This window comes from Scyliorhinus canicula, chromosome 21 (assembly GCF_902713615.1).
Source record: "Scyliorhinus canicula chromosome 21, sScyCan1.1, whole genome shotgun sequence".
NCBI classification, from domain to species: Eukaryota; Metazoa; Chordata; class Chondrichthyes; order Carcharhiniformes; family Scyliorhinidae; genus Scyliorhinus; species Scyliorhinus canicula.
Genome location: NC_052166.1, coordinates 45939017 through 45965371, shown reverse-complemented (window position 1 = coordinate 45965371; position 26355 = coordinate 45939017). Strand labels below are relative to the sequence as shown.

The following is a 26355-nucleotide window of genomic DNA, read 5'->3' as shown; positions in this document are numbered from 1 at the left end:
ATTGATTTATCCCGGATGTTCAATGTTTCTATAGAATGAAAATGGTGTTTATGAAAAATTAACTTGTTCCTCTATTTGGAGTACTCTATAATGTCAACACCAAATAAGCAATGAGTTTCTGGGTGAGAGTAATAAGTCACCTCTGATCTCAGGAGTACTTAATTCCTTCAAAGTAGACAGACTGCAACACATTTATCACAATTAAGTTTTTTTTAATCCTTAGAGTACTGACATCTTTTGTTCACTTCAATATCTGCACACTTTTGCTCTGCACTATCTCAGACGAATGTGTTTCGATATACATCTAGCTCTGACCATTACAAAGCAGCATTACATAAATGTGTAGCTTGCAAAACAAAGATTAGTTCACAACGTTCTTCCAGACACTTAGCAGAATATGATCTTCATTCCTTTCTCCATGTGTTAAAATGCTGTTGCAGTCCCGGGTAGCCCAGTCAAGGCCGCAACAGCAGACAAATTATAATAAGTGCCTGTTTCTATTGAGCTCCAGTTTATATTTGTCTTTTTATTTTCTGGAACATTATTTGAAAGCGTTGATGAATAGGAAAGATATTTCCATTTAAGGTAGACTTTTACTGACTCAGTGTCTTGTTGATGCAGTCACAGGTGCAGAAACACAATTGAGACATAAAAGGAGAATTGCTGCCTGCCGCACATTCTGTCACCTCTGTTGTAAGAGCAAATCCATTATCTGTAGGAATTGTGCAGATGGAATGTATGGAGAGAAGGAGGGCAACCGACTAGAGAAAGCAAGAGAGAAACTGTTGGGAGGAAATAGTAGATAAGCAGAAAAAATTCCCAAATCAAACTCGCTTTGAATAATACAACATTACCGTTTTCAGTTGTCAACTTGAATTGTGCTAAACTGGTATCATTTAACAGGGAAAATTTAAATTTGATGCAGCTTGGGTATTTGTGAAATTGTATGTATTGTTCCATCCTATTGTACCATTGCTGTCAACCTTGCAACCAACACGGTATGTGTTTAAAATATAATAATTTTTCAAACTGCACTGAGAAGACTTTTACCCTGGTTGGCACCTTGACCCTCTCAATTCACAGAGCCATGCTCCTACTCCTGGTCAATACCTCCCTGATCACCTATAACTTCTACCCCCCCCCCCCCCCCTCTTTTCCTGGTCAGTTTTAACGATTTACTGGACTGCCACTCTTGGCATCTCAGCAGCCTAATCCAAAAGTCCACTTCTGTCTCAGAATTTCCGATAAGGAGTGAGTGACTCTGTCTCCTGTGATTGAACTGTGAATGGCTGGAATTTCTGCTGCATCCAAGGAGCATCTCTGAGGTGGAAAACCTCCTCCCCACTGGAGAGGATCCAATCAAAGTGGGTGGGGAAGTCTAGATTAGTAACTCAGTCAGGAGAGTTCCCCAAGTTATGTTATCAATATTCGCTTCAAACAGATCTATTCAAGGGTGAGCATAGGAATAAAGAACCAGGGGATGGGCAATGCAATAAATTAGATGCCGTCTTTTCTTCTCTGGGACCCGAGTTTGAATTTAACCCAGTGAAATCTGACAATATAAAGTTAGGTAAGTTAGTGAAATCCAGGGCAGGATTCTCCGTTCCTGAGACTATGGGCAGGATTCTCCGATTTTCGACGCCGAAATCACATTCGGCGATTGGGCGGAGAATCCCTTTTGACGCTGAAATCAGAGAGGGTGCCTGGTTTTGGATGCTCCACCCCCTCCAAAACGGCGTCATCAGTAAGTACGCTGCACGCCCACTGGACCTGAAGGCCCTCCTCTACCCCCCCCCCCCCCCCCCCCCCCCCGATGGCTGACTTCCTGATGGCGTGGATCACTTGTGGTCTGAGGTTTCATCAATCTCGTGTGGCAGCTGCAGACTGTGTCCAGCTCCGCCAGAGTCGGAGGGGGGTGGGGTAATTCCGCTGGCCACGGACCCGACAATTCTCCAGCCGTTTTCACTAACAGTCCTGGATCTCACTAACTGACCTAACTTCATATTGTCAGAATTATCAGGGCTGAATCCAAACTCAGGTCCCAGAGAAGATCCCGTTTCTGTTGGGAACACCGGGGGTTTTACGTGGCATGGCTTCTAGCCCCCTACTGGGTGGAGCATCGGTACGGGAGCACCGCCGACTTTTTCGTCGTAAGTCCAGCCACATGCTCTGATCATAGCCTCAAAATCAGAGAATCCAGCCCCCAGTGTTGACACCAGGGTAGAATTGTTCGACTTTCACAGCAGCAAAACTGACTCCGAATCTGGACCAGTTCAACGACTGTGGAGGGGCTAGCACCGGCGCCACATGGAACACAATTGGTTCCAATGGAGAGCGGTGGGCGATTCGCCGGGCCTATGATTGACACTCGGGAGGCTGACAAGCTGCAGCCGCATATACACATTCCATTCCCTACATACACTCATTCCAGCCAACAAGATGGCACGGGTTGTTATGGAGCACGGCCATCCTACTAATGGGTTAGTTGGGACCAGAGGGCACCTAGGGGGTGGCCTGGGGGGACACCTATACGACCCATGGGCTGTTAGCGATGTGGCAAGCTGCATGGCTGCCTTTCCGGCTGCGGCAATGGTGTTTCATGCCCGTCCACCCCGACCCCACAGCCTACCTCCTGGACAGCCCCCGCTACTCCCCCAGCCTTGGCAGAAGCCCCTGGCCAGTGGTACAACTGTCAGCAAACCGTGGTGATGTTGGATACTTTCCGTACCCCTCTCTCTCTCCTTCAGCAGCCACGACGCCGGTTTCACAATTTTTGAAAGCACAAGTGAATTGCGCCATTGGGAACTCAGCCCAGCGGAGGCAGAGAATCGCGGATGGCCAGGAGATTACTGGGTCAGGTCCGCTAATGATGTGCGAATGGTGTCGACTGTACGTACGTTTCGGACTGCATTGACGCTGCTGTGAAGGTGACGGAGAATTGCAATTTGGCACCAAATCGGTGCCTGTCACGATTTTGGCGTGGTATCCTATTCTCCACCCATTTGCGTTCCCCGATTTCGGCGTCAGCCAATGGCGAATCCCGTCCCCAGTCTCTATTGGAAAAGGCCAGCTGTACAAAACTGACCTGAGCTGATGAGAGAGTGACAGGCTCAGTCAGAGATTGCACAACAGAGAATGAGAAAATATCACACTGCTGCACTGGCTAGTTCTGATATTCAGGTTAGAAACATTGGGAGGGAAGATTTTTTACTGTGCTGTACCTGACCCAGAGGTGACTGACATAGCTAATTGAAATGAAAAGTGTTTTATTCTAAGCACTAATGGCCTGAAAAGGACACAACATTTATAACAAAAGAAAAATAAAATTCTAGCGATTTAATTTGTTTCAGCTCACTAATGTTGTGCGTGTGCAGAATAAAAGATTAAACAATGACAATTATAAGCAATTATTTTCCCCAATATAAAGCTAACTTTGTCTCTAAGAATTCTGTGGGAAACATGTGCACAGAATCATAAAATCGTATTGCACAGAAAAAATATATTTGACCTATCGCGGCTGTGTCAGCTCTCTGAAAGACCAATCAAATTAATTCTGCTTCCCTGCTCTGCCCCAACAGCACTGTAAATATTTTGGGGGCAATTTTTTGCCAAATAGTTCAGGTGCTAAAGAGGTGGCCAAGTTGGTTAAGGAAGGGATGGGTCGGGCAGGTTTTTCACTCAGGGTTTGATTTGAAATCGAGGGGTGTGGCGATTTTAATGAACAGAAAAATAGGATCTGTAAGTGCGAAGGAGGTGAGCGATCAAGGTGGGAGATATGTGATTGCGAGTGGGGTATTGGAAGGGGCACCGGTATTGTTGGTAAATGTGTATGCCCCAAATTGGGCTGATGTGGGTTTTATCAGGGGGTTGCTGGCAGCAATCCCGGATTTGGCCACGTACCAGTTGATCATGGGAGGAAATTTTAACTGTGTCCTGGAGACAAGGGTGGATAGATAGAGCCCCAGGTCGATGGGTAGGGTACGAATGGCAAGGGAGCTGGGGGGCTTTATGGAGAGGATGGGTATGGTGGATCCATGGCGCTTTCAGAACCCAGGGGAAGGGAGTATTTCTTCTTTTCACACATCTATAAGGTGTATTCGAGGATTGATTAGTTTGTAGTGAGTCGGGAGATTTTGGTTGGGGTGGATGGGACAGAGTATGCGGGGATAGTTATCTTGAACCATGCACCCCACTGGCTGGATATTCGGTCCAGTACGGGACGAGAGCAGAGGCCGGGTGGAGGTTTAACTCAGGGTTGTTGACGGGTGGAGATTTTTGTGATAATTTTGTGATAAAAAAAAGAGGTGGTCAAGATAGAGTCTTGAGCGTAAAAGCTAGTTTTGCCTATGTTTAGCACTACACACCATCTTGGTAAAGGAATTGAAGCGTATGCTAGGACCAGCCAACAAATGCTTGTTAAACTGCTGATTGCTACTTGAAATTCTTTTGAGCTCTTATTAAATAGGCTGCATGGCATTTTGGTGGCTTGTACTTGGATTGATTGATTGATTTATTCTCACATGTACCAACGTGCAGTGAAACGTATTTTTCTGCGGCCAAGGGAACGTACACAGTACATACACAGTAGACAAAAAGAATAATCAGCAGAGTACATCGACAAATAGTATATCGACAAATAGTGATTGGTGACAGTGCAGAATAAGGGCCAAACAAAGCAAATACATGACCAAGATCAGCATAGGGTGTCATGAATAGTGTTCTTACAGGGAACAGATCAGTCCGAGGGGGAGTCGTTGAGGAGTCTAGTAGCTGTGGGGAAGAAGCTGTTCCTATGTCTGGATGTGTGGGTCTTCAGACTTCTGTATCTTCTGCCTGATGGAAGAGCGGAAAACCTGGATGGGAGGGTTCTCTGACAATGCTGTCTGCCTTCCTGAGGCAGTGGGAAGTGTAGACAGAATCAATGGGAGGGTGGCAAGCTTGTGTGATGCGTTGGGCTGTGTTCACCACAGTCTGCAGTTTCTTGCGATCTTGGGCCGAGCAGTTGCCATACCAAGCTGTGATGAAGCCGAATATGGCACATCTGTAGAGGTTTGTGAGAGTCGATGTAGATATGCCAAATTTCTTTAGCTTCCGTAGGAAGTCGGGACGTTGTTGGGCTTTCTTGACTGTTGCATCAACGTGAGTGGACCAGGACAGACTGTTGGTGATGGTGACCCCCAGGAACCTAAAGCTATCGACCATCTCCACTTCGGAGCCATTGATGTACACGGGTGGGTGTGCCGTGCTACGCTTCCTGAAGTCGATGCTCAGTTCCTTGGTCTTGCAGACATTTATAAAGAAGTTGTTTTTGGTACACCATGCAACCAAATGATTTATCTTCCTTCTGTAGTCTGATTCGTCGTTGTTTGAGATACGGCCCACCACAGTTGTATTATCCGCAAACTTATAGATCGAATTGGAGTTAAATCTTGCCACACAGTTATGTGTGTATAGGCAGGACTGTAGGTTGCCCTGTCCAAACAGGAACCAGCTGTTTGAGAGTAAACATAACATTGATGTTGATTTCAAGCATGATTTACATGCAATTTCACAAATACCCTAGCTGCATCAATTCTTCCTGTTAGATAATACCAATAAAGCACAGTTCAAGTTGACAACTAAAACCTGTAATGTTGTATTATATTCAAAGCGAGTTTGACTTGGGAATCTTTTCTTCTTATCTTCTATTTTCTCCCAACAATTTCTCTCTTGCTTTCTTTTGTCTGTTGCCCTCCTTCCCACCATTTAAATGAATACTTACCATTTCACGATCACTGTTCATAGAATCCTAGAATTTACAGAAGGAGACCATTCGGCTCATCGAGTCTGCACCAGCCCTTGGAAAGAGCATCCTAATTTAGCCCACGCCTCCATCCTATCTCAGTAACCCCACCCAACCTTTTGGACACCAAGGGACAATTTAGCATGGCCAATCCACCAAACCTGCACTTCTTTGGACTGTGGGAGGAATCCGGAGCACCTGGAGGAAACCCACACAGACACAGGGTGAAAGTGCAAACTCCACACAGACAGTCACCCGAGACCGGAATTGAACCTGGGTCCCTGGAGCTGTAAGGCAGCTGTAACCACCGTGTCACCGTGCCACCGTGTCACCCATGGTTGCTGCAGTTGTGAAGAGGATCACTGAAATGCAACGGGAATTTTTCACGACAATTTGTCGTGTCCTCAGTCAGACTCAAAGATTTATTCTGGAAATTCTCGGAGGTCATTGTCTTGAAAAGAGTGTGTTTTATTCCACCTCTCGGTACCTAATAGGAATCATCAGGAGAAAGGGAGTGGGGTATCTCGCTCATTCAGGGTTCCCCTTTGAATGGATGGGGATGGGAGGTGGACATGGTAGCAGAGTCACACCAGCTGCTGCAGGAGAGGACAGGACATTAAGGTGGCACCTTTCCCTCCACCCCCTGTAGGTTTGGGCATCCCTCCTCAGAGTGCCATCCACTAGAATCTTCAGTGCCACATCGGAGGACCTCTGAATCCTTTTCTCTCGGACCCTGAGCCAACCTGAAACCTGGTGTTATGTGTCATCTGGCCTGCTCCTGTTTGTTAAACCTTCAGGTTTCTAGATAGAGGATTGTGGATCCATTCAAATGTTGAATTAGCCTGAAAATTACATGCTAAATCTGGACTTTTAAACACAGCACCATTTACAACCAGATCTCACCCTTTGGCTAAAATAATCCCCATCCTGTTTAAGTACATATCCAGTTCTCTTTTGAAAATTATTATTGCACTTCCACTGCACTTTCAGGTAGTGCATTCCAGATTCCTGGAAAAACCTCGCTCAGCTTTAAAAAAATCCTCATCTTCGCCCTGACCTTTTTGCCAATTATTTTAAGTCTATCTCCTCTGGTTACTAAACTTGCTGCCCCTGGAAACAGTTCCTCCTATCTACTCTTATCAAAACTCTTCATAATTTTGAAATGTTCCTTTGTTTGTATAGTGACATTATTGAATAATATGCAGACATGGTAATGAAATACCAATGTGCCTATGTTTAAGTGGATGGAGGAGAGGAAAGGGAGGTTCTTTTTGTAAACTCAGTTTATCAAAGTGAAAATGAATGACTTAATTGGAGTTAGTCCGTTCAGGCGCATTACCTCGAGCTATATTTCAATTTTATTGTAAACAGCAGATAGAAACCTGACGATTGGTTTTGATTGCTACTTCTTCAAGTGAATGTACTTGTGAACTCATTAATAGTTATTTAATATATTCATCAACAAGGTGATTTCTGTATCCATTTGAAATTTATTGGATAATTGTATTGCCCAGTTTTCAGCTCAGCAAATTTCAAACGTTGTTAAGAAACCATGGGACTGAGAATCCTGGGATCGACTCCGTCAGTATTAGTGTCAACTTATCCAAGGTCAGGGCAGGGTCACATCGTTACCATATGATGGATTGGTCCCTGTGCCAACAGCTAAGCCCTCACCCAGAGAAGCAGAATAGCAAAAAGCAACGCTGGCAAGTAGATCAGCCAGTTTTTCAGCCTGCACTACCAGTGAAGATGATTATTTTCAATTCATTCCAAAGGAGGCTGATATAAATAATGAGGTTGGGATTTTTATGGGGGCCAGATTATTGCCCGCTGCTAAAGCAGCCTGTACAATGGGAGCCTCCCGACCTCCTGTGCGCTCGGCTATAAGGAGGCCAATGCTGAGAAAATTCCTGGTTTGGGAATTTACTTGGCACTATGGGCTGGATGGGCGAAGGTCCTGTCGGTCCCCAAGCTCTTGCATGAATCACCACCTCCGTGGGGTTGCCTGTACTCAAATTGTGCAGGGCCTCAGCTGCCCTGACTGGTAAGAGAGTGGGTAAGAGGAGGGAGGAAATGGAAATGCTGTCTGTTGAAAAGAGTTTATTGTGAGTCAGTTATTGTATCCAGAGTTTATCCAGAGAAAATGGACAGTGTGATGATTGGAAGATGTTAGGAAACAGCCTGGGGTTTAGAATGTGTTTGTCCAAAAAGAATTCTGTTCTGCAGGGCCTGGGTGATTTTAGCTGCCAGCAGGTGAAATTGATGAAGGAATGTGTTTTTCAGTCTGGGCTAATGCATAGTGGTTTGTCTGGGGAAGTGCAGGAATCTCCTGTGGTCATTCCCCTGCAGAACAGATATGCCATTTTGGATACTGTTGAGGGGAATGGCTGCTCAGGGGAAAACAGCAACAGCCAAGCTGGTGGCACCGCGGTTGGTTCTGCTGCAGAGGGGAGGAGTAACAGGTGTGACAGTGCAATAGTTTTAGGGGATTCAATTGTAAGGGGAATAGACAGGCCTTTCTGTGGCCGCAAATGAGAGTCCAGGATGATATGTTGCCTCCCTAGTGCTGGGGTCAAGGATGTCTCGGAGTGGGTGCAGGACATTCTGGAGGGGGAGGGTGAACAGCCAGTGGTCATGATACACATCGGTACAAACGACATAGGTAAAAAAAGGGATGAGGTCCTAAAGGCAGAATATAGGGAGCTAGGAAGGAAGTTAAGAAATCAGACCTCAAAGGTAGTGCTCTCAGGATTACTACTGGTGCCACGTGCTAGTCAGAGTAGAAATGACAGGATATATAGGATGAATACGTGGCTGAAGAGATGGTGTCAGGAGGGGGTTTCAGATTCCTGGGGCATTGGGACCGGTTCTGGGGTAGGTGGGACCTGTACAAACAGGACGGGTTACACCTGGGCAGGACTGGAACTGATGTCCTAGGGGGCTATTTGCGAGAGTGGCTGGGGAGGGTTTAGACTAATATGCCAGGGGGATGGGAACCTATGCAAGGAGTCAGAGAAAGAGGGAGCAAGGACAAAAGCAAAAGGTAGAAAAGTGAATAAGAAAAGTGATAGGTGGAGAAACCAAGGACAAAATTCAAACAGGGCAGTAGAGAAAAATATTGGGAGCTAGACAAGCATTGTGAAAAAGACAAACTTAAAGGCTCTGTGCCTTAATGCACGGAGCAGTTGCAATAAAGTGGATGAACTAATCACGCAGATAGATATAAATGGGTATGATGAAATTGGGATTACGGAGACATGGCTGCAGGGTGAACAGGGATGGGAACTGAATGTCCCAGGGTTCTCATATTTAGGAAGAACAGGCGTAAAAGAAAAGGTGGTGGCATGGCACTGCTAGTTAAAGAGGAAATTAACACAATAGTGAGAAAGGATATTAGCTCTGACAAAGTGGAATCTGTATGGGTAGAGTTGAAAAATACCAAGGGACAAAAAAAATTAGTGGGTGTTTTATATATATATAGACCCCCAAACTGCATTGGTGAGGTTGGGAATGGTATTAAACAAGAAATTAGAGATGCATGTAATAAGGGGATATCGGTGATCCTGGGATTTTAATCTTCACATAGATTGGGCAAATCAAATTAGCCACAATGCCGTAGAGGAAGAATTTCTGAAGTGTATACGGAATGGTGTTTTTGACCAATATGTGGAGGAACCAGCTAGAGAGCAGGCCATCTTAGACTGGGTACTGTGCAATGACAAGGGAATCATTGCCAGTCTGGCTGTACAAGACCCCTTGGGGATGAGTGACCATAACATGATAGAATTTTTTATCAAGGTGGAAAGTGAAGTAGTTGATTCGGACACTAGGGTGCTGAATCTTAATAAAGGGAACGATGAGAATATGAGGCGTGAGTTGGCCTTGATAGATTGGGGAGAGTTCCTTAAAGGGATGACAGTGGCTGAAGAGATGGTGTCAGGGGGAGGGTTTCAGATTCCTGGGGCATTGGGACCGGTTCTGGGGAGGTGGGACCTGTACAAACTGGACGGGTTACACCTGGGCAGGGCTGGAACTGATGTCCTAGGGGGGCTATTTTCGAGAGCGGTTGGGGAGGGTTTAGACTAATATGCAATAGTGGTTTGTCTGGGGAAGTGCAGGAATCTCCTGTGGTCATCCCCCTGTAGAACAGATATGCCATTTTGGATACTGTTGAGGGGAATGGCCTCTCAGAGGAAAACAGCAACAGCCAAACTCGTGGCACCTCGGTTGGTTCTGCTGCAGAGGGGAGGGAGGAGTAACAAGTGTGACAGTGCAATAGTTATAGGGTATTCAATTGTAATGGGAATAGACAGGCGTTTCTGTGGCCGCAAACAAGACTCCAGGATGATAGACGATGGAAAACATTCAAGGAACGCATGGAGGAGCTACAGCAACTTTTCATTCCTGTCTGGCACAAAAGCAAAGGGGGTATGAGGGGGTATGGCTTACAAAGGAAATTAGAAATAGTATCCCATACAAGGAAGAAGCATACAGATTGGCCAAGAAAAATAATAGGTCTGAGGATTGGGAGCAGTTTAGAATTCAGAAAAGAAGGACAAAGGGATTGATTAAGAAGGGGAAAGTACAGTACGAAAGGAAGCTTGCAGGGAACATAAAGACTGACACTAAGAGTTTCTACAGATATGTGAAGAGAAAGAGATTGGAAAAGAGAAATGTAGGCCCCCTACAGACAGAAACAGGGGACTGCATAATAAGGGACTAAGAAATGGCTGAGAAATTGAATACATACTTTGGTTCTATCTTCACAAATGAGGACACAAATCAGATCCCAGAAATGTTGGAGAATTAAAGGTTTAGTGAGAGGGAAGAACTGAGGGAGATCAACATTAGTAGACAAATGGTGCTGGGAAAACTGATGGGATTGAAGACAGATAAATCCCCAGGGCCTGAGAATCTGCATCCCAGAGATCTTAAGGAGGTGGCTCTAGAAATAGTGGATGCATTGGTGGTCATCTTCCGGGATTCTATAGACTCTGGAACTGTCCCTGCAGATTGGAGGGTCGCTCAGGTCACTCCGCTATTCAAAAAGGGAGGTAGAGAAAAAGCAGGGAATTATAGACCAATAAGCCCAACATTGGTAGTGTGGAAAATGCTTGAATCCATTGTCAAGAACTTTATAGCGGAACATTTAGAAAGCAGTGGCAGGATCAGTCAGAGTCAGCATGGATTTAAGAAGGGAAAATTATGCTTGACAAATCTGTTGGAATTGTTTGAAGAGGTAACCAGTACAGTTGACAAGGGGGAGCCAGTCGATGTGGTATAATTGGACTTTCAGAAGGCGTTTGACAAAGTACCGCATATGAAATTATTGTGTAAAATTAAAGCGCATGGGATTGGGGGAAATGTATTGAGGTGGAGAGAAAATGTTTTGGCAGAGAGGAAGCAAAGGGTAGGCATTAATGGGTCCTTTTCAAATTGGCATGCAGTAACCAGTGGGCTGCGACCCCAGCTATTCACAATATATATTAATGATTTGGATGAGGGAACAAAATGTAACATCTCAAAGTTTGCCGATGATACCAAATTAGGTGGGAGGGTGAATTGTGACGAGGATGCAGGGATCCTACAGCAAGATCTGGACCGGTTGGGTGAGTGGGCAAACCAATGGCAGATGCAGTATAATTTGGATAAGTGTGAGGTTATTCATTTTGGAAGTAAAAACAGGAAGGCAGATTACTACCTGAAATTGTTATAAATTATGAGAAGGGCTTGTGCAGCGGGACCTGGGTGCCCTTGTGCACCATTCGCTGAAGGTAAGCATGCAGGTGCAGCAGGCGGTCAAGAAGGCTAATGGTATGTTGGCCTTCATTGCGAGAGGTTTCGAGGATAGAAGCAAGGTTGTGTTGCTGCAATTGGACAGTCCTTGGTGAGGCCACACTTGGAGTACTGTGTGCAGTTTTGGTCTCCTTCTCTGAGGAAGGATGTTCTTGTCCTCGAGGGAGTGCAGCAAAGGTTTACCAGACTGATTTCAGGGATGGTGGGACTGTCATATGAGGAGAGATTGACTAGGTTGGGATTGTTCTTGCTGCAGTTCAGAAGAATAAGTGGGGATATCATAGAGACTTATAAAATTCTAACAGGACTAGACAGGGTAGATGCAGGGAAGATGTTACCAATGATGGGTGTGTCCAGAACCAGGGGTCACAGCCTGAGAATTCAAGGTAAACCATTTCGGACAGAGATAAGGAGACACCTCTTCATACAGAGTGGTGAGCCTGTGGAATTCATTACCACAGGAAGTACTTGATACTAAAACTTTGAATATATTCAAGAGGCGGCTGGATGTAGCACTTAGGGAGAATGGGATCAAAGGCTATGGGGAGAAAGCAGGATTAATTTATTGAGTTGGATGATCAGCCATGATCGTGATGAATGTCGGAGCAGGCTCGAAGGGCCAAAAGGCCTCCTCCTGCTCCTATCTTCTATGTATCTATGTCCCTGGGGAACTGATGTGCTTTGCAGCCTGCAGAGATTTGGGGCAGGATTCTCCGACCCCCCCGCCAGGTCGGAAAATCGCCGGGGGACGGCGTGAATCCCGCCCCTGACGGCTGCCGAATCCTCCGGCGCCGGGGATTTGTTAGGGGCGGGAATCGTGCCGCGCTGGTTGGCGGCCACTTGCAGTGGCCCCCGGCAATTCTCATGCCCGCGATGGGCCGAGTGGCTGCCCGTTTTCGGCCAGTCCCGCCAGCGTATATTACACCAGGTATTTGCCAGCAAGACATGGCTGCGCGGGCGGCCTCCGGGGTCTTCGGGGGGGACGAGGGGGTATCTGGCCTCGGGAGGTGCCCCCACGGTTGCCTGGCCCGTGTTCGGGGCCCACCGATCCATGGGCGGGCCAGTGCTGAGGGGGCACTCTATTCTTCCACGTCAGCCGCTGTGGTCCTCCGCGATGGCCGACGTGGAGATAAAACCCCCCCCTGCGCCTACGCTGGGATGACGCCAGCACATGCTGCCGCTCCCATGCATGCGGCAACTCGTGCTGGCCGGCGGGGGCCCTTCGGCCTCAGTTGGCGTAGCGCCAAGCCCCTTTCCCGCCGGCCGGCGCAGGACAACCCACTCCGGCACCGGCCTAGCCCCTGAAGGTGCGGAGGATGCCGGAGTGGTTCATGCCACTCCTTCGCACCGGAGTTGCCCGCACTGCCGATTCCCGCAGACTCCGGCCCCTGTTGTTTTCCGGCTTGGGGAGATGAGGGGCGGGGATTCTCCCGTACCCAGCGGGGCGTGGGGTCCCAGCGGAACGGAGTGGCGTGAACCACTCTGGCGTCAGCCCGCCCCAAAGGTACGGAATCCTCTGCACCTTCAGGGGCTAGGCCGGCGCTGGAGTGGTTTGCGCCCCGCCGGCTAGCGTGGAAGGCCTTTGGCGCCATGCCAGCCGGGGCCGAAGGGACTCCCCCGGCCGGCCCGGGGGGGGGTCACCTATGCGTCGACCATCGCGCAGGCTGACGCGGCCGACGTGTAGGAAAAGAGTGCCGCCACGGCACAGGCTCGCCCGTGGATCGGTGGGCCCCGATCGCAGACTAGGCCACCATGGGGGCACCCCCGGGGCTATATCGCCCCACGCCCCCCCCCCTCCCCCCAGGACCCACCCACGCTGCCAGGTCCCGCCGGTAAGGGACCTCGTCTAATCTACGGCGGCGGGACTGGCAAAAAACAGGCGGGACTTTGGCCCATCGCGGGCCGGAGAATTCGGACAGCCCCGGGGCCCATTGAATTGTGCCAGACCCCGCATTCACCTAGGCGGGCGGCACAATTCACGCCGGGCCAATTTTTGGGGGGTCCGGCGGGGGGTCGGAGAATCCCGCCCGAGGTCATTGCTGGGTGGAGCCAAGGAGGCAGTGAGATTTTTTGAAAGCATTTGAGAGACAGTTGATGGAGCAACATTGGGGAGAGGAGTTGCATTCTGATCTGTCTGATGCTCAGTCCACAATTCTCCCACAGTAAGATAGATTGAGAGCTGTATGTTTGCTTTCTTGTTATTTAGTGGGAAATTGAGTAGGATTGTTTAAGATGTAAATTGAAAGCTATTCTTTTTGGGTGCGAAATTCAAAAGGTTCAATATTGTAGTTATAATAACGTTTTTATTCTAAAAATAACCAAGCCCTATTTTTTCATGCCTAAAATATTGGGGTTTCAGTCCAGTGTCCTATCCACTGGTCTGGGAGTGTAATAGCAAGCAGTGACCTCCATTTGATGTGCAAGAGGGTTACACAAAATTGAAGACATTCATTCAGGGGATGTTTTGGTAAGAAATAGTGGGATAAGCTCGCCAGGATTTCCAGCCCATCCACCTTCCTGGAGCATGATGCCAGGAGAGAGGGAAGAAAATGATTGAATTAAAACATTCAAGAGGTCGTATTGCTGCCTTCTCTGGTGTCTGGCAGCCTGGGCTGCCACCAGCCCCACAATGACATCCTTTGCAGGACCGACATTCCCATCCATTTTGGTATCTGTAAGGAATTGGGAAAGGAGAGAGAAAGAGAGCGACCCCCCCCCCCCCCCACCCCCCATCTTCTCTCTGAGTGCCATTCAGTGAGCCAGTTATGATGGAAAATCTTGTTCTGCATTCTCGCCCCTAAACCTCAGGGCCCTGCCGGAAACATGAGGGAGACCGTGCTCAGGTGCCCTCCCTTGATCCCACACTCACCCTTTGGTCACGAGGATATCCCCTGTGCCCAGCCCTTGAGTATTTGATTGTTGGCTGCTGCCTCTATGGTGCTGACGCTTCTAGAGTTCAGGCAAATTGTTTAGGTTTCAAAGTTTGATTGAAATGCAATACAATAATCATCGGCTGAAACATATACCCACGAGAAGCCACTTGAGGGTAAACAGTCAACAGTAACAACGATTTGATAATCAACTACGTAACATTCCCCATATCACACTAACCATTAAACAGCAAGGAAATGTCACCATTCCATATTGGTACCACTACAAAGCTGTATCAGCACATTTTCATGAAAAAAACCGAACACACGCAGCGGGATTCTGCCGAATCCCCACAATGGCCCGACGCCAGCGTAAAAAGCGGTGCGGGCCACTCCGGCGTGGGGCCGACTGGAAGTTGCGGAATCCTCCGCCCTTCCGGGGGCTAGGCCGGCGCCGGAGGGGATGGCGCCGTGCCAACCGCCGCCGAAGGGCCAGCACGAGTTAGCGTATGCGTAGAACCGCCGCCATGCTTCCGCACATGCGCAGACCAGCCGGTGTATTCTAGCGCATGTGCAGGGGGGTGTCTTCTCCGCGCCAGCCATGGCGGAGCCCTACAGGGGCTGGCGCAGAAGGAACGAGTGCCCCCACGGCACAGGCCCGCCCGCAGATCGGTGTGCCCCCCCCCCCCCCCCGGAGGACCGCACCAGCCGGCCTACCAGCCAGGTCCTGCTGTGTGGGACCATGTCCAATCCACACCGGCGGCACTGGCCAGACACCGACGGCCGCTCGGCCCATCGGGACCCGGAGAATTGCCGGGGGGCGTGAACCCCGCCCCCCCACCGCCCGAAAACCGATGCCGGAGAATACGGCAGCTGGCGTCGGAGCGGCGGGGGGGGAAATTCACGCTGCCCCCCGGGGATTCTCCGACCCGGCGTGGGGTCGGGGAATCCAGCCCACGGAATCACCTTTTCAAAGTTCCTCAACAGGAACAGAGGATAAGCCTGAGAATGTGTTATCCAGAACTTTGTCATAGAAATGATCTGTCCATCAGCGTGACTTGTTCCACGTATCAGTGCCATTCTCCATCCAGGAGTCGCAGCTGTGCAGCCATCCCCCCCTCCCCCCCCCAACACACACATACACACACAGCCCAATCTCACCGGAACCAAATCCACATAGTCCACTGGCATTCAAGGTGCATTTGAACATCTTTGACTTCCAGCGTGTTTAACCCACAGTGATGTGCCAGTCACATGTAGCACTCACCTCACCAGCAATAAAAACATCAGCAATCTGCAAAAGCATTTCTTCAACAGCATCATCGAGTGGCCCATTTGGATCAATGTTGCGCACCAGGTCCCACAGAGTCTTTGTACTTCAAACCGGATTGCATTCTGGACTTGTACATCCCTCTGAGCCTGGTGTTCCAGGTTGTGGAAAGGAATTGTCCCTCTTTTTGGCCACAGAAAAGGAAGGGAACAACAACAACAGCCTCAGGGCACCTGCAGCCATCAGCAGCAGCAAACACAACCTGCAACTGTGAAGTGCTCTCACAACTAACAAGGCCAATTCCTTATTATCAATAGCCTTCAACTGTGAAGCGAGAGGCTGCTCACAATCAAAGGGAGTTAAAGTGACCGCCAGCATATAGCCAAGACCAGTCCTGGAAGTGTTTGGTAAAGCGCACAGGCCAGAGCTGTAGTTGCCCTTATTATGGGTATCTGCAATGTTTAAAAATGGCTTGTAGGCCTCATGGGTGAAAAGACCCTCACAGGCCCACGGGCAACCCCTGACTCGGAACGTTTCAGCCCTCCCCAACCTAGTCCAACACCCCTGAGGGGTCCCCCACCCCCACCCAAAGGCAGAAAATGGAATTGGCTACTCACCTCCTCAGTTCCCCAGATCAGCTGTTGCACCAGCTTCACATTTTAAAAAAGGAGTACTAAACGATGCCTGCGTGGTTTCTCTGGGGAGACGGTTAATCCCGGGAGGCCGTGACATTCAACTTCAATCTTGCTAATGAGATGGAAATTGAAGCAAATTACGGTTAATGATATGGTCACCATATTTGGGCATGATCCGGAACTTGCCACTGGGAGCAGGCCAATCGATGGAAAACTGATTTGCTCTCAGCGCGAATCTCAATTTTGGCCTTTCCTCCTACTTAACCAGGGGGCTCTGATCCACGCCAGGCGCAACGCGGTGGTTAAATTGCACCCATAGAGCTATGCACAGAATCACTGAGCATTTTGTTATTGTATTACTGTGTGAATAAACTTTTAAAATATGAAGTTGTATTGGGATTAGAAGGGGGAGTATCTATGGTACAATCAAATGGCTACTATAAGTCTACAAGAAGAATTTAAAGAGTTAAGGGACATGAACAGAAGAACTATTTTGTTCTTTGTCTTGGTATGAACTTCAGAGACACACATTGTGTTACATGCAGGTGGTATGGGGAGAAACTTGGCAAACCCGCATGTCTGTGCAAAAGCATACATGTCACAGGAATGAAAGCTGCTTTCTTCGCCCTCTTTAATTGGATACTGTTTTCTTATCAATATGGCGGCTCCCCTAAAACTCAGCACACACAATTCTTACACGCAGCAAACACAGTCCCACAGCATCTTTTCCAGTTATTATCAGTAAGTGGTGGGAGGTTGATGAAGAAGTTGGAAAACCTGTGAAAGGGAATTTTTCTCAGCTGCCAAATGAAAAATAAATACTGTTTGCATGGCTATCGCTAACACAATGTATCATTCAGTCATTGCAATGATAGCTGTGCTGCCGAGAACAGTACAGTTATTAACACAAGCGATAGAGGCACAAAATAAACCTTCACTGCTGTCACTTTTCACTAATAAGCCGAGGAAAATGCTTTGAAATGCGATTTTTAGAGGGTGATTGTAAATTATGGCATCGAACATCAAATATGTTTAATTAGATTTTTCTTTTTGACTGATCCTAATAATTAATGGTTTATGGAAATACATTCCGAATTAATGCAGGACCCAAATTGATGCAAAACTTAACTTTAATTTGGTAAGTATTGTTGCATAAGTGCAGACAATTAACAGTCCATTTAGTTGATTATTATGTGTTATGAGCAGTTTTCAGTTACTATTTTGCTTCCGCTGCCAAAAGTGTGGAGGCTTGTTGCTACCCTTGCAGAAGATCATCCTCAATTGCTAATGCACCAGCAAGTATGGTGATACCATCTGACAGGCCTGAGATTCATGGGTGAGATAAGCCTGTTGTGGTAAATTAGAGTACTAGAAGCACTTACCTAAGAGGTAGTTCAGGTACTGGAACAGAAACCAAGAAACATAATACTGCTATTAAGTGGGTGTTGTGCATGTTGAGAATAAACAAATCTTAGTGTACACACACACACACACACTGCAATTTTCTTAAAGGGACAGGCACTGAAAGGTAAATTTTCTGAACTGGGGTAGAAGTCCAATTTTAATGAAGTAATTATTAATGTTATTAAAGTTAACACAATTCAGATTCTTTGATTTGGAAATTCTGGAACATAAACCTGAACTCCTAAACTGTTTCCTGCTTATACAATGGCTCCTGTTACTGCAGTTCCTCAACCTATACCAGAGACCACCTAACTAAGAATCAGATTCAACTGGTAGCTCTTGTGGTCAATGGGTTGTATCTAGACAGGAAAAAGCTGTATGTTGTGCGCCAACAGGGAGGAGTGAAATTTCTGTCAGGAAATGTAACATTTCACCTGACCGCCCCCACCCTCTCCCCAACCTGTATTTGGGGTTCAGATTCAGCCCAATGCATTAACTCAAATTCAATGAGCACGTCCTCTCCAATATAACATTACCAAAGATTTACACTGCCCCTGATTTCCATTGACTGTAATGGAAAAGAAAATAAAGGTGGGGTAATAACGGGTTCCTTGTTCACTATTAGGCTATTTTGTACAACTGGTGTTGACCAATTTAACCTCCTGTTTCTAAACAAGGATTCATTTGATGCTAAGATTTTTTTCCCTCATTTATTAATCGTACTGTACTATAAGGGCATTAAACACCACTGGAAGACAAGATGAGGTTTCCACCATCTGCAAAAAGTGGACAGACCAGCAAACTGCAGGTGGAGATGCTACCAATTGAGACTTTGGGGTTTATAGAAAACCATCTAATGGGGCCTTCAGACCAAATCAAGATGAAACTTAAACTACATGGGGATACAAAGTCGCACCGAAAATTAATTAGTGCAAATTTTCCTTTCCTCCATTTTTGATGCTTGCTGCTCCATTACTGATATGCAAAAAGAAACAAAATCCTAGCTCCGTGATTAACCTTAAATGCTTAGCTTCCATTCTAATTCTCTTCCTGCTTCTGGTGGTGCACTAAGGCAGACTTGAACCCCAGAACAGGTCGCTCGTCTGTCGCCAAGGGCTTAAGGGGCGCCATTCTGCATCAAGCGTGGTTGGAGTCTCATTCTCTTTTTAAAAAATTTAGCGTACAATCATTTTCTTCCAATTAAGAAGCAATTTAGTGTGGCCAATGCACCTATCCTGGTCATCTTTGGGTTGTGGAGGTGAGACTCACGCAGACATGGGGAGAATGTGCAAAGTCGACACAGACAGTGACCCGGGGCCGGTACTGTGAGGCAGCAGTACTAACCATTGTGTCACTGTGCCACCCCCTCTTCCCTTTTACCATCAGACATTGGCGTGTTGGAAGGCTTTTGGGCAGGTTGGCACTGCTTGACCGCGTTATAAATGAGCCTCCTTTGCCCATCATTTCCTGGGGTGGGCCTCAGCCGGGAGCTTCTGACTCAGAGGCAGGGACGGTACCCACTGTGCCACGCGACCTCCTAATAACAATTTAACTTACCTCATTGAAAATAAAGGCAGACAGTCAAATGATACATTTCAGATTCACATATGGAAATGAGTTACCAGTTTGAGAATGGAGCTCTGCTTCCCGTGGATATGCAATCCTACCGGATTCAAACCTCTGGGAAGAGAGGGACCTAGAAAAAAAAACTGGTTTGAAAAAAGAAGCGATGAAGAAGTAGAAATAAAACACGCCCGAGCTACTGAAATAACAAATCTTAGCAAATAAAAACATTACTTCACAACAATGTTGCGGGGAGGGGAATCATGCAATACATAAAAGAACAAGTCAAAATTCATCTATTTACAACATTGTGACCATTAATGGCACGGTGACACAGTGGTTAGCACACAGATGGGGTTACGGGAATAGGGTGAGAGATGGGAGATTGGGCCTCGGTAGCGAGTTCTTCCAGAGGGTTGGTGCAGACCCGATGGACCGAATGGCCTCCTTCTGCACTGTAGGGGTTCTATGATGCCTAACTAATCTCATTTTCAGTTTGAAATACTACACATATCCAATCTAAGATCATACCTGTTTCACTCACAAATTCCACAAAGGTCTGATTCTGTCACTTCCTTAAGTTTTTACATTTTTGCCTATAAGCGTCTGGAACCATCTCATATGCCTTAAGCACAGTGGGCAGGATTCTCCTTCCCAACTCCTGGGATTCTCCGTCTTGTCAGCCGGCCAATAGGATTTCTCTTTGTGGGCAACCTCACGTCATCGGGAAATCCTCTTGCTGACGGCGCAACGGAGACATTTCTAGTCCTTCCCCACTGAACTTTGGCCCAGGTGAACATTCCTTAACAAGTCAAAACCGGGGATGGAATTTTAAGAGCCCGTCGCAGCGGGGGGCCGTAAAATGCGGCAAGCCGTTCAAATGTCCATTGACTTTGGCGGGACGGTAAAATCCAGTTGGGGTAGAATTCCGCCCCAGGAGTTAAATCTGATTTATCGTCAAATCTACCTGATACTTCTTCATGTAATCAAAGCATTTCCCTGTCCAGCTCCTATTTCCTGGCTTCTCTTCAGCAATTCAAGACCAGCCCTTTCTCTAATTCCTTGAAACTCAAGGACTTCCTTTCCTTGTGCTCTTTGGAACAGTAATTCAAATTTTCACAATTCCCGTTCTTTCTCTTTTCTCTTTTCAAGTCCAAGTTTTTTCACTATAAATACATCTTAGCCAACTCGAGTTCTGCTTCATCTAGATTATTTTTTTCTTCCTCAAGGTTCAGATGCTGAGCCAATATCTCAACTGTTTCTGCTTTTCTAGCCCCTACTTTTAGCTCTATTTCCAACTGTTCTGCCTTTGCTTTAAATTAATTTTTACTATCTGTTGGAAAGCAGTGAAAGATAAACCCACTCTTTTGAGTGAAGTTCAGCAATAGACATGGCCATTTTTAATTATTCCAACAAATACAGCAAAGGTCACTGTTTGTGTGTTTAAACTCTGGCGAAACCCACTGTACTTGCCTCAGCCTGTAATTACATAGAACATACAGTGCAGTGCACCGACCCACTTAAGCCCTCACTTCCACCCTATCCCCATAACCCAATAACCCCTCCTGAACATTTTGGATACTAAGGGCAATTTAGCATGTCCAAACCATCTAACCTGCACGTCTTTGGACCTCCGGAGCACCCGGAGGAAGCCCACGCAGACACGGGGAGAACGTGCAGACTCCGCACAGACAGTGACCCAGCGGGGAAAGGAACCTGGGACCCTGGCGCTGTGAAGCCACAATGCTATCCACTGTGCTACCGTGCTGTGGGTTCGGAATCCTGAGCGAGTCCCCAATTCTGTTGTGATCTACATGGAGACCTATAACCTTGAAGAAGAAATGTGAATTTCCATTTAGTAACTGAAAAAAATTATGTCAAGATTCCACATTTAAAATTTATTACTGTAACAAATGACTAAAACACAATTGAGTGAACACTATTTTCTTTTTGAAGGTTGCTAATACTTTAAACTACAGAGAGGAACTTTGCCCTTTTCTACTTATCTTACATTGCACTCCCCATGAAATTATAGTCCTTATGGCAAAGTCCACAGTTATTCCCAGCCTCCAATGGGTTTCTGTATCCTTATTCTGCTGAGTTTTAGTTTGAAGTGACTGTCTCCAGGTTCTTTCCTTAATTGTCATCAACTTGAATACTGTAAAATCTTAGTGTGAAAGTAACGCCACAATTTCTAGCATTTCAACCAATGTTTCCATGTTAAATAAGGAGCAGCATTCTCTAGTGTTCAGTCATTTTGCAATAGTAAACTTAATTTATTGTCCATTTTTACAAATCAAAGCAATAACCTATACAGGAGGCCGGATTTTCTGCCCCCTCTGTGGCATGTTTTGTGGCCACAGTGGGATCTTCCAGTCCCTCCACTGTCAATGAATTTTCCCATTGTTCTCACCCTCTGCCGCTGGGGAACCTGGTTTCAGCTGTTGTGTGAAAACTATTCATGTGTTAAACTAGAATTGTGTTCTCTAACCTATGTGCAACAGTGACATAAATACAAGAAATGTTACCAAAAATGATGATCTTGCTTTGCAAGCTATTCCCTTGAGGGTGGAGCATTTCAACATTTTTGTTTGTGCAATGCCTTCTCTGGTAAAATATTCAGCATGTATGCACTTAATCTTGGTGTATATCCTAATTCAACTGAACTTATCCCACATCTGGTCATAACGTCAATGTAGCTAGAAGATGATCATCAAACTCCAACCAGGGCAGCACGGTGGCGCAGTGGGTTAGCCCTGATGCCTCACGGCGCCGAGGTCCCAGGTTCGATCCCGGCTCTGGGTCACTGTCCGTGTGGAGTTTGCACATTCTCCCCATGTCTGTGTGGGTTTTTCCCCCACAACCCAAAGATGTGCAGGGTAGGTGGATTGGCCACACTAAATTGACCCTTAATTGGAAAAGAAAATGAATTGAGTACTCTAAATTTATTTTTAAAAAATCAAACTCCAACCATCATGGACCTATGATCATACAAGAAAATTGTTCTCCGAATCCAAAAGAAAGACCTTTATTGGATCTTCGACAGTAAAACCTTCACAAACTCCATTGAAAGGGAGCAGGTCTTCACCATTGCCCATACCCACCTTCTCCTGGTAATGTTCGCGCCTATATGGTCCGTCTAATCCTAATGTTCATTAAAGGCTGATGTCAGACTGGATTTCATAAACCCAAATCAGTCCTGCCTCTCTGGGACAAATCTTTCATGCACTTTGACATTAAGGGGTGGGATGAGACCAGTTGTCTCTTCCGTTGTCACAGGCCAATTAAGACATTCCACTCAGGTCAGGCAGAAACATTCTAACTTGATGACTTCATCAGAATTGAAAGAAGTTGGAGATTAGCAGTTTTTTAAGCAAGTACAGGAAAATAAATGGGGAAATAAAAAAGAGAGAGGACTGCGACAAAAGGGAGAGGGTGGCACAGTGATTAGAACTGCTGCCTCACAGCTCCAGGGACCCGGGTTCAATTCCAGCCTTGGGTGATTGTGTGGAGTTTGTATGTTCTCCCCGTGTTTGTCTGGGTTTGCTCCGGTTTCCTCTCACAGTTCAAAGATAGAATTATAGAAACCCTACAGTGCAGAAGGAGGCCATTCGGCCTATCGAGTCTGCACCGACCCATCAAAAGGGCACTTTACCCATTTCCACTCTACCTCATCCCCATAATCCCATAACCTAACTTGCATATCCCTCGATACTAAGAGGCAAGTTAGCATGGCCAGTCCACCTAACCTGCACATCTTCGGTCTGTGGGAGGAAACTGGAGCACTCGGAGGAAGCCCACGCAGACACGAGGGGGAAAGTACACACTCCATACAGACAATGACCCAAAGTCGGAATTGAACCCAGGTCCCTGGCTCTGTGAGGCAGCAGTGATACCACCATCCCATCTATGCAGATTAGGTGGACTGGCCATGCTAAATTGATCCTAATTGTCCAAAGGTTAGATGGGGTTACGGGGATAGGGCAGGGAGTGGGCCTAGGTAGGGTGCTCTTTCGGAGGGTTATGCAGGCTTGATGGACCAAAGGGCCTCCTTCTGCACTGTAGGGATCCTATGGTGGTGGAAGACAGGCATGATTAAATGCTAAACATCATTATGGTGCAAGGCAAAATAAAGTAGCAATGGAACACGTAAATAAAGAAACGATGAGTCTAGAGGTGGTGTAAATGGTTGCAGCATAATAGTAGAGAGGAGGGAAGCATGGACACTCTGACAAGTTTACCAGGGACAGGAGCATGGGGCTGGCATCTAAGAAGAAATGGGCAGTGTGTTCTCGTGAGGAATAGAGATTTAGGGAGACTGGATATCTCAGAGTGACTTGAATATGATAAAGGCCATCAGACTTTTCACGGATGTATGTGGTTTGAGATTGTAAAAGCGGGAAAGGGAAAGCCAAGATAGTAGGAAGTTAGTATGGTTGGACAGTAGTAATCAGAAACAATCTGCCAACAAAGTCCTTCATGTTGAGGAGCTTTTACTTTCCTTATTTTTTCATGGGACATGGACATGCCATGACCGTGGAGGTTGAAGCCAGGCTTTCTAGCATTCAACAGCTGGAAGTTGTCCTCTCAAGTCATCAACAGTTATCTCCATTGAAAGTCAGCAACCTTTCACCAATACTGCAGCCACCATGGTAGTTCTGCATAGAAGCACTAGGAAAAGGCTCAAGAAAGAAGTAATGTGATGGCCAGTGACAGAGAATGGATAAAGTTTTGGTGAATGTTAAAATGTAATCATGGTCATTGGTATCTCACTCAAAAATGTTCCTAATGTCTATCCCGGGTTGAATTGGGCTATCTAGGTTGCTGCCTTTCTTCCTCTTCCTCTTGCTTCTCCTCCTCCTTCTTCTCGCAGCTTGACCTGCTCTACGTGACCTCTGTTCATGCTCTATTTCAAGGGGGTAGCCTACTGGTGTACTCATGCCTGACAGTGACTTGTTTCTGCAAAAAATAATTCTTCAGCACTTGCTACACCATCTCTGCAGGTTTTGGAACTTTAAACAACTATGAAAAGCACCAATTGTAGAATTCAACCAATGGCCAGAGAAAGAATCAATTTGCAACTAACCAGTCAACAGTTGATGGTCCTGCTAAATGGCATTGTTGAGGGTGCGAGAGTGCTGGGAGATGTCTTTTCCACTGTTGAGGGGTGTCTTTCCTGCTGCTGGTTACATGTTCAGTTGTGGGTAGTTAGGCAAGGTTGTCACCTGGAGCATTGAGCTCCAAACTGGCGATTCTGGTGCCATCAGAGTTACATGCCAATTAATGTTGCAGTCTGCCTGGTTTACATTGAACGCTCGCTATATATTTGCGCTCAAGCCTTCACCAATATGGCATGAGCACAATTCTCAGAAAATGCATCAAATTCGTGGAACAAATATGAATACCTGAAGGGAAACTCTTAAATGTGCATTTAACATTGCTGTGTGGAAATTACACATAATAAGACTGTATTTCTGTAGCGACTGAATTTATAACCTGACAATACTGCGTTTTGAATTTTAGGTGGATGATCAAATGAAACTCCTGCAGAACTGCTGGAGTGAGCTGTTGGTGCTGGACCACATCTGCAGACAAGTGAACCATGGGAAGGAAAACAGTCTTCTTCTAGTCACAAGTCAAGAGGTAATGAGCTTTCCTTTGGTTCTATGGCAAAATGAACTCTGACTCATTATTCAACAAAAATACTGCAGACGGGGTTTTCTGGCTCTTCCTGCCGTAGGGGGGACACGCTAGCACAGTGGTTAGCACAGTTGCTTCACAACTCCAGGGTCCCAGGTTCGATTCCCCGCTGGGTCACTGTCTGTGCGGAGTTTACACTTTCTCCTCGTGTCTGTGTGGGTTTCCTCCGGGTGCTCCTGTTTCCTCCCACAGTGCAAAGATGTGCAGGTTAGGTGGATTGGGCATGCTAAATTGCCCTTAGTGTCCACAAAGGTTGGGTGGGGTTACGGGGATCGGGTGGACGTGTGGGCTTAGGTAGGATGCTCTTTCCGGGAGCCAGTGCAGACTCGATGGGCCGAATGACCTCTTTCTGCACTGTAGATTCTATGATCTTCCGGTCCTGCCGAAGGCATTCCCCCGGGCAGGTTCCCTGGCAGCAGGATGGGCGAGCCACACAAGGCGGTGCCAAAATCGCCAGGACTGGAACATCACACCAGTGACCAACAGAGAGCCAATCGGCTGCCGAAAACACGCCATGGGAGGGCAGAGACGAATCCTGGTTTACAGCTTTCCACGGCAACTTTCACTAATGGTAAAGGATTGCATGCAAAAAATAATTGGTGCCTTAGGGAGGGAAATATCTTTCATGACCCCAGGATATTCCAGAGCATTTTGCAGCTTGTGAAGTATTTCTGAAGTGCTGCGCCTGTTGCAATTTGGAAATACTAAGCCAGTGGGTGGCTTTAATTACAAAACCGAAATGTGTTCTGACCTTCTCCCGTATCTACCCAAAGATTTTCTGTTGCGTCTGTTTTTGGGTAGGTTGGTTTATGCGTCACCAGGAGTGCTATGTCAGTGAAATCTCCACCCCATTCCTCCTCGGGTAGCCTTGGCTGACTGGACAGATGTGCAACCAAGGAATGACCCCAAGGATATTCCAGAGCATTTTGCAGCCAGTAAAGTATGGAATGGAAATTGATTCTGAATTAAAACTTTGGTTTCTTGTTAAGTTCAACCGTTCAAACAGGTGTGATTTTATTAAATAAATAGTTAAATGACATCATCCATTCATAATAACCGTTAGATGTGTTAATGTTTTGATGAAATTAATGTGTAGGGGTCGACCAGGATGGTCTAATACTCAGCCATGCAAAGATAGTTCTGATTTGAGCTCCTGGGAATGAAAATGGTGGATAGGGAAGGAGCTGGGAGCAAGTGCTATACTTGTTGTTTCAATATCCCCAGCCTAAAACATCAGTTTGGATTTTTCTTCTAGATTGAGATCCAGTGATTCTCTCACTGCAGACATCAGGTGAGACCAGGATCAAATGACCCCCAAGGTTTAGATTTGCCACG

The 26355-nt window shown here is 46.6% G+C and overlaps 1 protein-coding gene across 2 annotated transcripts in view; it reads left to right on the top strand.

Annotated features, from left to right (window-relative positions):
- The window catches only part of LOC119955769 (nuclear receptor subfamily 5 group A member 2-like), a 120776-nt gene that overhangs the window by 53987 nt on the left and 40434 nt on the right, over positions 1-26355 (top strand). For both annotated transcript variants that reach the window (XM_038782300.1, XM_038782301.1), the window contains exon 5: positions 24844-24963. In XM_038782300.1, the coding sequence (XP_038638228.1) occupies positions 24844-24963 (120 nt within the window). The remainder of the gene's footprint in view (positions 1-24843; positions 24964-26355) is intronic.